We start from the raw sequence: 12,419 nt of genomic DNA, 5'->3' as shown, positions 1-12,419 counted from the left end.
TACTTTATAAATTATCCATTTGTTTTTTATTAGCTGATATTAGATCCCTACGAGTGACCCTATTTCCAATCACCCTACAATTCGAGACCCTATTCCCCTACAATAATGAGTGCACGGTCACCCGTATAGGTGAAATTAATCTACAATTGCCTGCTTTTCAGAACTGACTGAATATATTGTAAGTTCAGGGGCCACAATGAAATTTACACTTTAGTTAAGAGATAATCAGAAACACCTAATTATCACAGAACATTTGGCCACTCAACTTTGGCAAATTACATAAACAAAGCCATGCTTTCAAGTAGCAGTTTATTGGTGATCGATTAAAATTAGAAAGTCTGCAACGAGAGCTGAAACACGTTGAGGTTATTGTTAAATAGTAATGATCAGTAATCTGAAACAAGAAACATGCATTTGTGATGAAATTTGAACATTAACAGACTGAGTGGTAAGGCCGTGAATTATCAAATTTTGGGACTGGAAAGAATGACGCAAATAGGCAGTTTACATTCAGGAATTGAACTTTTATAAATACAGTGAGATTAGATTATAACGTATGCCTAGGAGAGTGATCTGATTGATGAATGATCGATCATCTTGAAGCAGCTTCAGCAGGCTTTTCTTGTGGGGTTGTTGCGCCGTAGAGGTCAATGTCGCCAACGCCTACAGGTGGTCCGATGCTACATCGATCGGTATTATGCAACTTAATAGCATCCTTGATTTTCTGAAACTGAATTTAGAGAAGATGACCATTAATTTAACAACATCATTCCTCAATGCAGCATGCAGGCCATAGAAAACAGTCATTTAAGTGAAGAATATGAGAGAGAGAGAGAATATCCAACCTTTGCTAAGGAACATGAAAAAGATTCCAACAGCCCATCTGCACCCCGGTAGAAATGAAAATAGGGAAGAACTCTAACATTTAGTCTTTTGCACATTGGCTTGTTTTCGTCGAAATTCACCTTGATAAATAGTATCTCTGGATGTTCTACCACTGTTTTGCAGAGCTGAAGCATATTTAACAGGAAAGCAATGCCATTGAAAGAAATCCTCATATTCCACCAAATCGAGCAGGATGTTATATTTATACAAAATCATATAAAACTGCCTCATTCGATGTTAAGTATTTAAAAGTCTATGCGCCTTAACATAATAACTGTTTTAAAAGAAGTTAAAACTTTCTGAGTGAGCTAAAGTTCAGCTGGCGTCTTGGATAAGACCTAAGAATGTCATTCAGCATATCTATAAGGAATACAAAATGTGAGTACCTATATCTAGTTGTATCACTTAAATAACAATGGTCTAAGATCAAGGACAAAAACAATGAGAAAAATGATGGTAAAAAATAATGAAACAATGTAGAGTATAGAGGCACCTCACAAACACTTAGTAAAGTATATGCTCCAATATTCTACATGGGTTGATTAAACTTACGTTTCACAAAAGTTTCAGAGGTACAGCATGGCAGGAGATCAAATAAAAAGTTACATGAGAACATACAATCTCCCAAAATTTTCCCAGCTATTTTTCTCATTCTAATTGTCAATCAGATTTCAGGTAAAAAATCGGCCACCTTGTTTTCTTTGCTAAAAAATTTAGAAACATTATACAATTGGTCATAATCTAAGTTGTGGATATCAAAGACAAGGCTACATATCTCCAGAGCAATATAATAAAGCACACTTATAAAGTCTGAGATGGGTTCAGAAATTCAATTTTCTATTGTAAGGAAGACTCATCGACTAGGATGCAACAAGCGTGAAGTTTGACAGAGAACGTTGTTCCAAAGCTTTCTTAGCTGGTGGATAAACCATGGCCATCATAAGTGCATTTTTGCTTCATTCGGTGCTCCAAAGCACAAGCAAGGAAGCTACAGTCTTTGGTTGTCAAACTAAGCAAACATGCATCTACAAAAAATGTTTCAGTAATGATGATTGGGCTTTTATAAAGAAGTTTAAAGGTGTGAGTTTGACTGCAAAGCAATTGAATCAGAGATTGGATTTGTAATCATTTAAGTCAGCAGCACAAAGATACTTTAGTTATTGAAAGAATTTGAAGAATCACTCATAGGATGGTGTGGAAATTAATAGATATAGCTAAGAGATGATGCAAAGTACCCTTGGGTATAATGCTCGACAAGAGGCACACCATGTGCCATAAAACTCGACGATCACAAGCTTGTCACCAGCTTCACTAAGTGCATGAATAAACTCTTCTGTGGAATTAACATCAATCATATTAGGCCCTGGTGTTTTCTCCCACCACTTCGGCTTATCATCCTCAGCAACAACTGCATGAACCTAAGATAAACAACCATAACATAATGAAATACAATAGACAAAAAACTCTTAAATGACATGGAAGGTATTGCCTCTCGAGAGATCAAATTAAGAAACATGAAACATCAAATGCATAATAAGATGCATACATCTATGCCCATTGATAAGGAGGTAAGGGCCTATGTGGTGGAAACCATGTGGCAGGGTCAAGGTTCGGTCAATACAGGACCATATGGCGCTTTTCAAGACTTGGTCAACATAGCTTCTATGTGGCATATCAACAATCTTCAACCTTCCGAGCCAGTCCGATTTGCCGACACACCAAGTTGCCAATCTTCCCGACCTCCGAACTGACAAACATTTAGGCTAGCTGAGCTGCCGGCCTTCCGAGTTTCTAGCGTGCGACATTTACTAACCTTAAAGGACATGGCAGTTACAAACACATCATTTAATGTCTCTTTAATGACCTTTAGTGACTCTTTAAGGGTCAGTCTCTTGAGCTTCTCCCTTTAATGACTGTTTCAGGGCGGGCCTATTATTGGACTTCTCCCTAGAAGATAAGGGGAGGAGACTCTCCGGGGGTCCGGGGGTTTCTATTTTTGACTATCTACGAGGCTCTATTATCCTCTCAGATTTGATTATGCTAGATGATCTACTTTATTGCATTTTCGCATTGTTTCTCTTCTTTATCTCTATCAAATCTCCATGCTAACTTAGGCATCGAAGTGGTCTCGCCAGGCTTCCCGGCGAATCCTTTGATGTTTGTTACTCTTCGTAGGAAATTGCCGTGCTACAGGAAGAAATTGAGGAGAAGGCCTACTCGACATCATCGTTCTTAATGTTGGGATGGATTTCTGCCGCCGCGTCATCGTGGTAAGATTTCTGGACCGACGCAAGAGTGGATTTCTGCCGCCACGTCATTGTGGTGAGATATTCACGCCTGATCAAATTGGCGTTGTCTATAGGAACATAAGTGAAAGATATTAAGCGACTACTCTGATCATCTTCCCCAATCACCTAGCTGAAACTTTTCATGAAGATCTACTGACTCCCGAGGCAGGGAGGAGGAAGGGAAAAAGTCATGACCGCTATTTTTCTTTCGCGGTTACTTCAATTGGAATCCGAAGGGTCCAGTCGAAGAGCTCTCTTGTCATATCTATTGATTTTTCACCACTGCAAACCAATCCAAAGGACAGTGGACAGTAACCGCGGCCTCTAGCAATGCATCTCTCTAATTTGATGTCACTGCCCACCCCTTCTGCTTCCTCAAGGAGAGTTTCCATGTGGGTGGTGGCTCTTGGGCTCCATCCCTCGCCCTCGATTGCTGCTTAGTGTGGCGGTTGTCGCCTCCACAACCTGCATCGGCAGCATCCCCAGCCTCATCCACGGCTAGGGGAAGCGGATTGCTGCCTCCGCCTTTGTCACCACATCATCCTCCAACGGCAAAGACCCGGTGGAGACCAAGTTTCGAGCCGTCTTGCCCCATCTTCGCCTCGCCTAGGTCGTCCCCTCTTCTATAGGTGATGAAAGGGAGGTCATCACATTCATCTACTAGACTTCATATTTATCTGCCCTATAGAAATTATTATCTTATGCGATGCCAAAGTTCCGTGCATATTTCTCTACCAATGCTGGAAATCCAAGTCTAAAATCAACATCAAACAACTGCTGCGTTGTGTAATTCTTTGGAAGGAAAGAGCTGCCATCAGTTTCTTCTTATATTGTTTGCACAGGAACACAATCTCATATTGGAAGCCCCCTTATAATTTTGGCATTCATTGTCCTGAATTCATTCCTAATGTCTCCACAAATACTCACGCTTTAACAACTACTGCGTTGTGCAATTCTTTGGAACGACAGAGCTGCCATCAACTTCTTCTTATATTGTTTGCACACGAACACAATCTCATATTGGAAGCCCCCTTATAATTTCAGTGTTCATTGTCCTGAATTCATTCCTCTGCAAATACTCACGCTGAAGTACAATCAGTTTTAATTTGGGGAATAGCACACATCTTGTTTGATTTCTGATAGGGCATTGACCTCGTCTTTATGATTGTGCAATCGACCTTGTGGACACAACTGCCCCCAACCTCCACCAGATATTGGGCTTCAGGAACCTCACCCTCAAGATGAACGTTTTGTGCTTTGTCTTCACAAGACAAAGGGAAAATCAAAGAAAGTTGTTACCGCATTTCCTCTGGCTACTTGCAGCAGGGACCACCTTAACGGCCAACGACCTTGGGATCTACCAATACTACAGAATATTTGATATATATTCATATCCGAAGGACACAGAAGGTTTCATTGAAGCAACTAAGTTTGGGAGTTACCCAAAACCTTCCAATTACTCTTCAGTTGCTATTTCTTCTTGGTGTGAATTTTCGTTCTCTCACAGCTGGTTAAGGAGAATAATTGTGATAGTTCTGACCATTGCTTGTTCCCGACGCAAAAATCCAATCGACAAAAGTTTGTCATTCCGGTGGTCACCTACTAAAAATACATTGAGTCATAGTTTCTCGATATTCGTTAGGTGGAATTTTGCAAATATATCTATGTTCCTGAGTTATGGTGAACACAAAGTGGATCTTGAAGGCCAAGTAATAAGGTCATAGAGAAGGACTCTGAACAAAACTATGAATGCATAATCAGCTTTCTTATCTGTAGTTCTATCACTAAAGAATTGATGATTATCCTTACAACAAGGCTAACTTACTTTTATTGGGTCATTCTCTCCTCCAACAAGATTGAGCTATTATCTCCTCCCAATCGGATCAATACTACTCTTCTCTCCCCAACTCCGCCGATGCTTGGGAGTCGAGAGATCGAGATATTATCTTCAAGACATACTTTGAAACTGCACCTCAGGTTCGAGCGCATTTAGTTCTATATTTTGAATATGAATTGCAGTTTTCCTCGCAGCTTTACTTGAAGGTACTTCATCGAGACTGTCGACTATTTCTCCTAGTCTCGAACCAACGATCTTTAGCAGCAAATGTCCTGTTTAGAGCCCAGGCTCCCCGACTCGGACATAGTTAGAGTCGAGATCCTCTCGGCTACAATATCAACCTCTCCTTCGCAAAAGGGTCGAGCATATATCGTATCGTCCGCATCCTTTTCATAGGCCCAGACTCTCCCGACTCGGATATAGTCGGGGTCGAGATCCTCCCGGTTGCAAAATCAACCTCCCCTTCACACAAGGGTCGCTAAGCCTCTCCCTGACTTCGCGGATACTTGAGAGTCACGGATTGAGCACGATGCTATATATCCCGGTAAGCCTCCCCTAAACACGATTATTATTATCTCCCGACTTGGACATAGCCGTGGATTGACTTATTCTCTCTCTAACTCCACCGGTATTCGGGAATTGTGAGATCGAGCTTATTATTATCTCCTGACTTGAACATAGTTGCGAATCGACTTATTCTCTCTCTAACTCTGTTGGTACTCAAGAGTCGGGAGATTGACAATTATTATTCTCTCCTCGACTCAGACATAGTTGAGAATCGAGTTATGATTTCGATGAATACGTCATCGCCACGCGACAAGAGTAGGAGAGCAGAATTTTTCAGACGTCATTTTTGTTCAATTGTTGCTAGAAGCCAACGGGTATTCTCCCTAGCGAGATCCTTACTCTCCAAATCCTCGGTCGACGCAAGAGGTTCAGCTGGATTTCCAATTATTTTCTTTTCCTCAACGAGATCGAGTTATATTATTTTCTCTCCCAGGTTTCGTGGGCATTCAGGAGTCGAGGGATAGAGTTATTTATTCTTTTGGCAGGATCGAAGTATTCTCTCCCTCAAGATCGAGTTATATTATTCTCTCCCCGACTTCGCTGGTATTCGAAAGTCGAGAGATTGAGTTATTCATTCGTGGATTATTCTCTCCCTCAGTGGGATCAAGTAATATTATTTTCTCTTTCTGACTCCGTTGGTATTCGGGAGTCGAGGAATCGAGTTATTCATTCTCAGCAGGAGTGGATTATTCTTTTCTTCAGCGGGATCAAGACACATTATTTTCTCTCCCCAACTCTAAGTATTCATGGGTTGAGGGATCGAGTCATTTTCTCCGTCAGGGGGACAGATATTATTATTCTCTCCTTGACTCCACGAATAGTCAGGAGTTAAGGGATCGAGCTATTATTTCCATCTCTAGGAGAGTGGCGGAGTCACCTAAAACTGCGCATCAGGTTTGAGTATATATGGTTATATCCTTCGAATATGAATTGTTGCTCTCCTCCGTAGCTTTCATGGACCACCATTAGCAATTGTCCTTCGAGGGCTGAACCTCCCCTCAGCCGGGAGCTAGTGAAAGTCCTCTTCAGGGCTCAACCTCCCCTCAGTTAGGAGCTAGTGAAGGTCCTCTTTAGGGCTCAGCCTCCCCTCAGCCGGGAGCTAATGAAGGTCCTCTTCAAAGCTCAACCTCCTCTCAACCGAGAGCTAATAAAGGTCTGAAAGGGCTCAACCTCCCTAAGCGGAGCTAACCAAAAGGTCCAAAAGGGCTCGACTTTCCCGAACAGAAGTTAATCAAAGGTCCGAACGGGCTCAACTTCCCCAAGCGGGAACTAATAAAGTTCCGAAAGCACTCAGTCTCCTCGAGCGAGAGTTAATCAAAGGTTTGAATAGGTTCAACCTCCCCAAGCAAGAGCTAACCAAAAGGTCGGGCTCAACCTTTTCGAACGAAAGCTACTTAAGTTCCAAAAGGGCTCGGCCTCCCCAAGTCGGAGCTAGCCAAAAAGTCTGAAAGGGCTCAACCTTTCCGAACGGAAGCTAATCAAAGGTCCGAAAGAGCTCAACCTTCCCGGAGGAAGCTAATCAAAGGTCCGAAAGGGCTTAGCTTCCCCAAGCGGGAACTAATAAAGGTCGGAAAGGGCTCAGCCTCCCTGAGCGGGGTCACCTAAAACTACGCATCAGGTTTGAGTATATATGGTTATATCTTTCGAATATGAATTGTTGCTCTCCTCTGTAGCTTTCATGGACCACCATTAGCAATTGTCCTTCGAGGGCTCAACCTCCCCTCAGCCGGGAGCTAGTGAAAGTCCTCTTCAGGGCTCAACCTCCCCTCAGCTAGGAGCTAGTGAAGGTCCTCTTTAGGGCTCAGCCTCCCCTCAGCCGGGAGCTAATGAAGGTCCTCTTCAAGGCTCAACCTCCTCTCAGCCGGGAGCTAATAAAGGTCTGAAAGGGCTCAACCTCCCTAAGCGGAGCTAACCAAAAGGTCCAAAAGGGCTCGGCTTTCCCGAACAAAAGTTAATCAAAGGTCCGAACGGGCTCAGCTTCCCCAAGTGGGAACTAATAAAGTCAACTAACAAAGTTCCGAAAGCACTCAGTCTCCCCGAGCGGGAGTTAATCAAAGGTTTGAATAGGTTCAACCTCCCCAAGCAAGAGCTAACCAAAAGGTCGGGCTCAACCTTTTCGAACGAAAGCTACTTAAAGTTCCAAAAGGGCTCGGCCTCCCCAAGTCGGAGCTAGCCAAAAAGTCCGAAAGGGTTCAACCTTTCCGAACGGAAGCTAATCAAAGGTCCGAAAGAACTCAACCTTCCCGGAGGAAGCTAATCAAAGGTCCGAAAGGGCTTAGCTTCCCCAAGCGGGAACTAATAAAGGTCAGAAAGGGCTCAGCCTTCTGGACAGAAGCTAATCAAAGGTCCAAAAAGGCTCAGCTTCCCCAAGAGGGAAATAATAAAGTCAATTGATAAAGGTTTGAAAGGGCTCAGCCTCCTCGAGCGAGAGCTAACTAAAAGGTCTGAAGGCTCAATCTTCTTGAACGGAAGATAATCAAAGGTTCGAAAGGGCTCAGCCTTCCCGAAGGAAGCTAATCAAAGATCCAAAAGGGATCAACTTCCTCAAGTAGGGCTCAACATCTCTGAGCGGAAGCTAACCAAAAGGTCCAAAAGGGTTTAGCTTCTCAAAGCGGTAGCTAAACCAAAATCACAAGTATTTCACGATCGGACAGCTCAACGATTCTCAATCGGTGTTCCAAGTAACGGTGATTTATCCACTTGATCTCCCTCTCCTTGCAGTTCCAGCGATAGCAGTGAACACATCTGTCACTTCCCCGATCGATCATCTTGCGAAGGTCGGCATAGGATTAAATTATTCTCACTTCGACTCCACCAGTACTCGGGAGTCGTGAGATCAAGCTTATTATTATCTAACCACTTGGACATAGTCGTGGACCAAATTATTCTCTCTGACTCCATCGGTACCCGGGAATCATGAGATCAAGCTTATTATTATCTCCCAGCTTGGACATTGTGACGGATTGACTTATTCTCTCTCCGACTCCACCGGTCTCGAGAGTCATGAAGTCGAGCTTATTATTCTCTCTCGACTTGGATATAGTCGTGGATCGAACTATTTTCTCTCCGACTCCATGGGTACTCGGGTGTCAAGAGATCGACCATTATTATTCTCTCCTGACTTGAACATAATCGCGGATTGAGCATTTTCTCTGTCGGGGGCAGTCGCTGCTTATTCCTCCAACTATAACTCAGCCATGAGCTTGACATGGAGGTACTCAGTCGCATGGACCCGACCGGAACCTCTGTTGAACAGAATACATGGTGCGCCTACACCCTCCTTTGACTAGACTTAAAGGGAATTCTTGTGATACGGAGGTAAGGGTCCATGCGGCAGGTCGTTGACCTAGTCAACAGAGAAGCCTTGTGGCAAATTCAAGGTTCGATCAATACAAGAACCATGTGTCGCTCTTCAAGACTTGGTCAACATAGCTTCCACGTGGCGTATCAACAATCTTCGACCTTCCAAGCCGGTCCAATTTGCCGACCCACCAAGTTGCTGATCTACCCAACCTCCGAACTGACCGACCTTCCAGATAGCCGAGTTGCCGAGCTGCCAATGTTCTGAGTTTCCGGCATGCAACATTTACTAACATTAAAGGACATGGCAGTTACAAACACATCATTTAATGTCTCTTTAATGACCTGTAATGACTCTTTAAGGGTGAATCTCTTGGGCTTCTCCCTATAAGATAATGGGAGAAAACTCTCCGTGGCGAGGGGGGGGGGGGGGGGGGGTCTATTTTTAGCTATCTAGGAGGCTCTATTGTACTTTCAGATTCGATTATGCTAGATGATCTACTTTATTGCATTTTCACATTGTTTCTCCGTTTTATCTCCATCAAATCTCCATGTTAACTTAGGCATCGAAGTGGTCTCGCTGAGCTTTCCAATGAACCCTTTGATGTTTGTTACTCTCTGCATGAAATCGCCGCGCTACGGGAAGAAATGTAGGAGAAGGCCTACTCAACATCATCGTTCTTGATGCTGGGATGGATTTCTACCGCCACGTCATCGTGGTGAGATTTCTGGACCGGCACCGGGGTGGATTTTTGCTGCTGCATCATCGTGGTGAGAGATTCACGCTGGATCACCCATAAATGCATACATATTATTTAAAGAATGAATAAAATTAACAAACTAATACTCATGGAATAGTGAGAATTAAGTGATAAGAAGCTAAGATGAATCAAGAACCTTCTGACAAATTAGTTTTAGGTGCACTTCCTTCACTCGACCACCTCAGGAAATCTTGAGGTGCTAGTACTTTTCCGCTTAACCAATATCAGCCACATTTACTTCCATACTCAAACATATTGAGTCATGGACTAATCTGGCCAACAAAAAATGCATTGCAAAGTTGCAGTAGGGCATTAAAATGTCATAACCAATAGGCTAAAGTATGCACCAAAAACAAACACTCAACTGTATATTGTGTTGATCAGTAACTTATATACCATGCAATGTGGATTGCTGAATTATCATTGATTTATAGTGTCATTACGGTTTCAAATAAGACAACTGTATTAATTTGTCACACTCAATCACTAGCAGAAAATGCTCACCCATCTTAGTTTATAAACCCTTCTTAGTAACCTACAACTCTCAGATGTAAGACTAAATTCGGATGTTTACAATAACCCCAACATAGACCTAAAGTATTGACGTCTGTGTCTAGATCCAAAGTTCTACTTATAATCCAGAAACATTCAAAATTTTCAAATGCCTTACCATGATTAAGAACATGATTGCTCAAATAATTATAATGATGATCCATTCAGATGAAAGGACTAAGTCATTAACTTCATTAGCTAAAAATGCTAAAGTCCAAGTTAGCAGTGGTACACCTGTCTGAACTTATAAACTCTCCTCATTTGCCTGCAACTCATTAACTTCATTGGCTAAAAATGCTAAAAATCCAAGCTAGCAGTGGCTTGCCCATTTGAACTTATAACCTCTCCTCATTATCTGAAACTTTTATTGACTAAATTTGTTATTCCCAGCAAGATCAAAAGTCTAATTCATAAATTGGAATCTTTCGTAGTCGACGACATAGGAAGCATAATAGTGGACTCATTAGCGTAGAGGCAACCATTTAGTAATACCTTAGAAGGTCTAAATTTAGGTACATTTGACAAATCCAATCGGTAAAAGAAGCTGGGCGGGGCAAGTATGGAGAAGAGCAATATAGCCATAACCCGCCCTGCGCCACCCCACCCACTCTGTTTATAGGGCAGAGATAAGAAGTTAAAAATTTGCCAACCCCAAACAGTTATGCCATACTACAACCTCCAAACTAGTAGTCAGATGACCTGTCTAATGTAGTGATATAAGAAATTTACCAGAAAATCATCAAAATTTGCTGGATATCAAGAAATTTTTTTTCCCGTTGATAAACTCAAACTCACTTAGGTTTTAATTCCTAATAGTATGATTCCTTGGTGTCTAGTTTCTTGAAAGGAGTGAATTTTTCTTCTTTTGAAAGTAATATTAGCATTTAATTATCTTCATGTGAAACTGAATATAATAAATAGGGATAGGGATGCCTCGTTATCTTCGTAGCAACATAGAGCTATCTAGTCCCTCCAACAAAACATCAATCTTGAATACTCTTGTTTCACTAATGTGCACAGCCTCTCTCTCTCTCTCTCAAAAAAAAGGAAATTACTTTACCTTGCTCGGCTGCAGAAATTAGGTCTCAAACAAGAGCTCCTAAAAAACAAACCGTGTGCCCTATTTTCAAATTTTCAGGGGAGAGGAGTTTTAGCTCCAAGGAAAAGTGAAGCCTACCTTCAAGCGAGCGAATCGCCCAGGAGGGAAGGCGAGAGATGAAGAAGCCGCGTCGACGGGCAGCTTGCGCGGGATCTTTAGCGGAGGCGATAACAGGAGTGGCGGTAGAAGAGGGGCAGGGGAAGAGGCGACGAGGGAGAGACGGAGTAGCGCATCTACCATCAGGAGAGACTTTTGACGCAGAGAAGAGCCAGAATAAGTAACCGCTCTTTTAGCTTTCCCCCACCTCCTATTCCTCGGACGTTGTCGCCGCCTCCGAGTCGCTTCGGCTGCCGCCTCGTCTCCTGTTCGTCAGGTAGGGGACGCAACGAAAACAGCGGATATAGATCACGCGGGGTGCAAAGTTGGGTGGCTGGAGACGAGGGTAGAGAAGCGGGTAGAAAATAACGGAAGACAGGTCCAATCGCCGTTCGTAGTCGGCTGACGGCCGTTACAGGCTCCGCGAGCGCCACCCGATTCAATGGAAACGTGCGGTCCCGCTTCTGCCGGATGAAACCTATAGAGCTCATACCGATTTATCGGGCCGGACTTAGCACAAGTTACAGGTTCGGATTTGAATGAAATAGTCACCAACTTTTAAACTGGGGGGAAAAAAATTTAAATTACATATATAACAAATGACGAGACCTCAAAATTGAAGCTTTCCTGCCTCTCTCTGTGGATTCCTTCCGAGTAAACATGGCCTCAGTGTTTGCCCCTTGATCTTTTTTATAAATGACTTGTTTAGATCCATTGTTCGTTCCTATAATACTTTCTAAACTTTGCATAGAGTTTAGTTTTAATTAAAATAGAGCTATGATTCAGATCAGATGTGCATTTGTATGGTTATTTAAGCCTCTTGCTATAATATAACTGATATTCTATAACAATCTTTGATTATTGATATTTCATAATGATATGTGATCATGATAAAGGGGCCTGCCAGTTTAAGCTTGTAAGGAGAGGGATTGAATTCGGTATTTAAGGCTCGATGCGCTAAGCACTTTGGAGCCGGGTTCAAAGTTGATGGGTGCTGGAGAAGCGGAGTCAAAGTCAAAAGCCATGCGGAAAAT

General features: G+C 42.7%; 1 protein-coding gene across 2 annotated transcripts; it reads right to left on the bottom strand.

Annotated features, from left to right (window-relative positions):
* Window positions 1–461: 461 nt before the first annotated feature.
* On the bottom strand, window positions 462–11,735 carry LOC121978504 (thioredoxin-like 2, chloroplastic). 2 transcript variants are annotated; one of them, XM_042530845.1, is made up of 4 exons: window positions 11,368–11,735; window positions 2,121–2,303; window positions 846–1,010; window positions 462–730 (listed from the first exon to the last, which is right to left on the bottom strand). In XM_042530845.1, exons 1-4 carry the CDS (start codon window positions 11,527–11,529, stop codon window positions 593–595), a joined length of 648 nt encoding a protein of 215 aa, XP_042386779.1. In that variant the 5' UTR covers window positions 11,530–11,735; the 3' UTR covers window positions 462–592. The 2 variants fall into 2 exon arrangements, with proteins under 2 accessions (XP_042386779.1, XP_042386784.1); XM_042530850.1 differs by lacking the exon at window positions 11,368–11,735 and adding an exon at window positions 2,432–9,279.
* Window positions 11,736–12,419: the final 684 nt, after the last annotated feature.

This window comes from Zingiber officinale, chromosome 1B (assembly GCF_018446385.1).
Source record: "Zingiber officinale cultivar Zhangliang chromosome 1B, Zo_v1.1, whole genome shotgun sequence".
In the NCBI taxonomy this organism is placed as follows: Eukaryota; Viridiplantae; Streptophyta; class Magnoliopsida; order Zingiberales; family Zingiberaceae; genus Zingiber; species Zingiber officinale.
The sequence above is the reverse complement of the archived record's forward strand: the minus strand, read 5'-3'. Positions and strand labels throughout refer to the sequence as shown.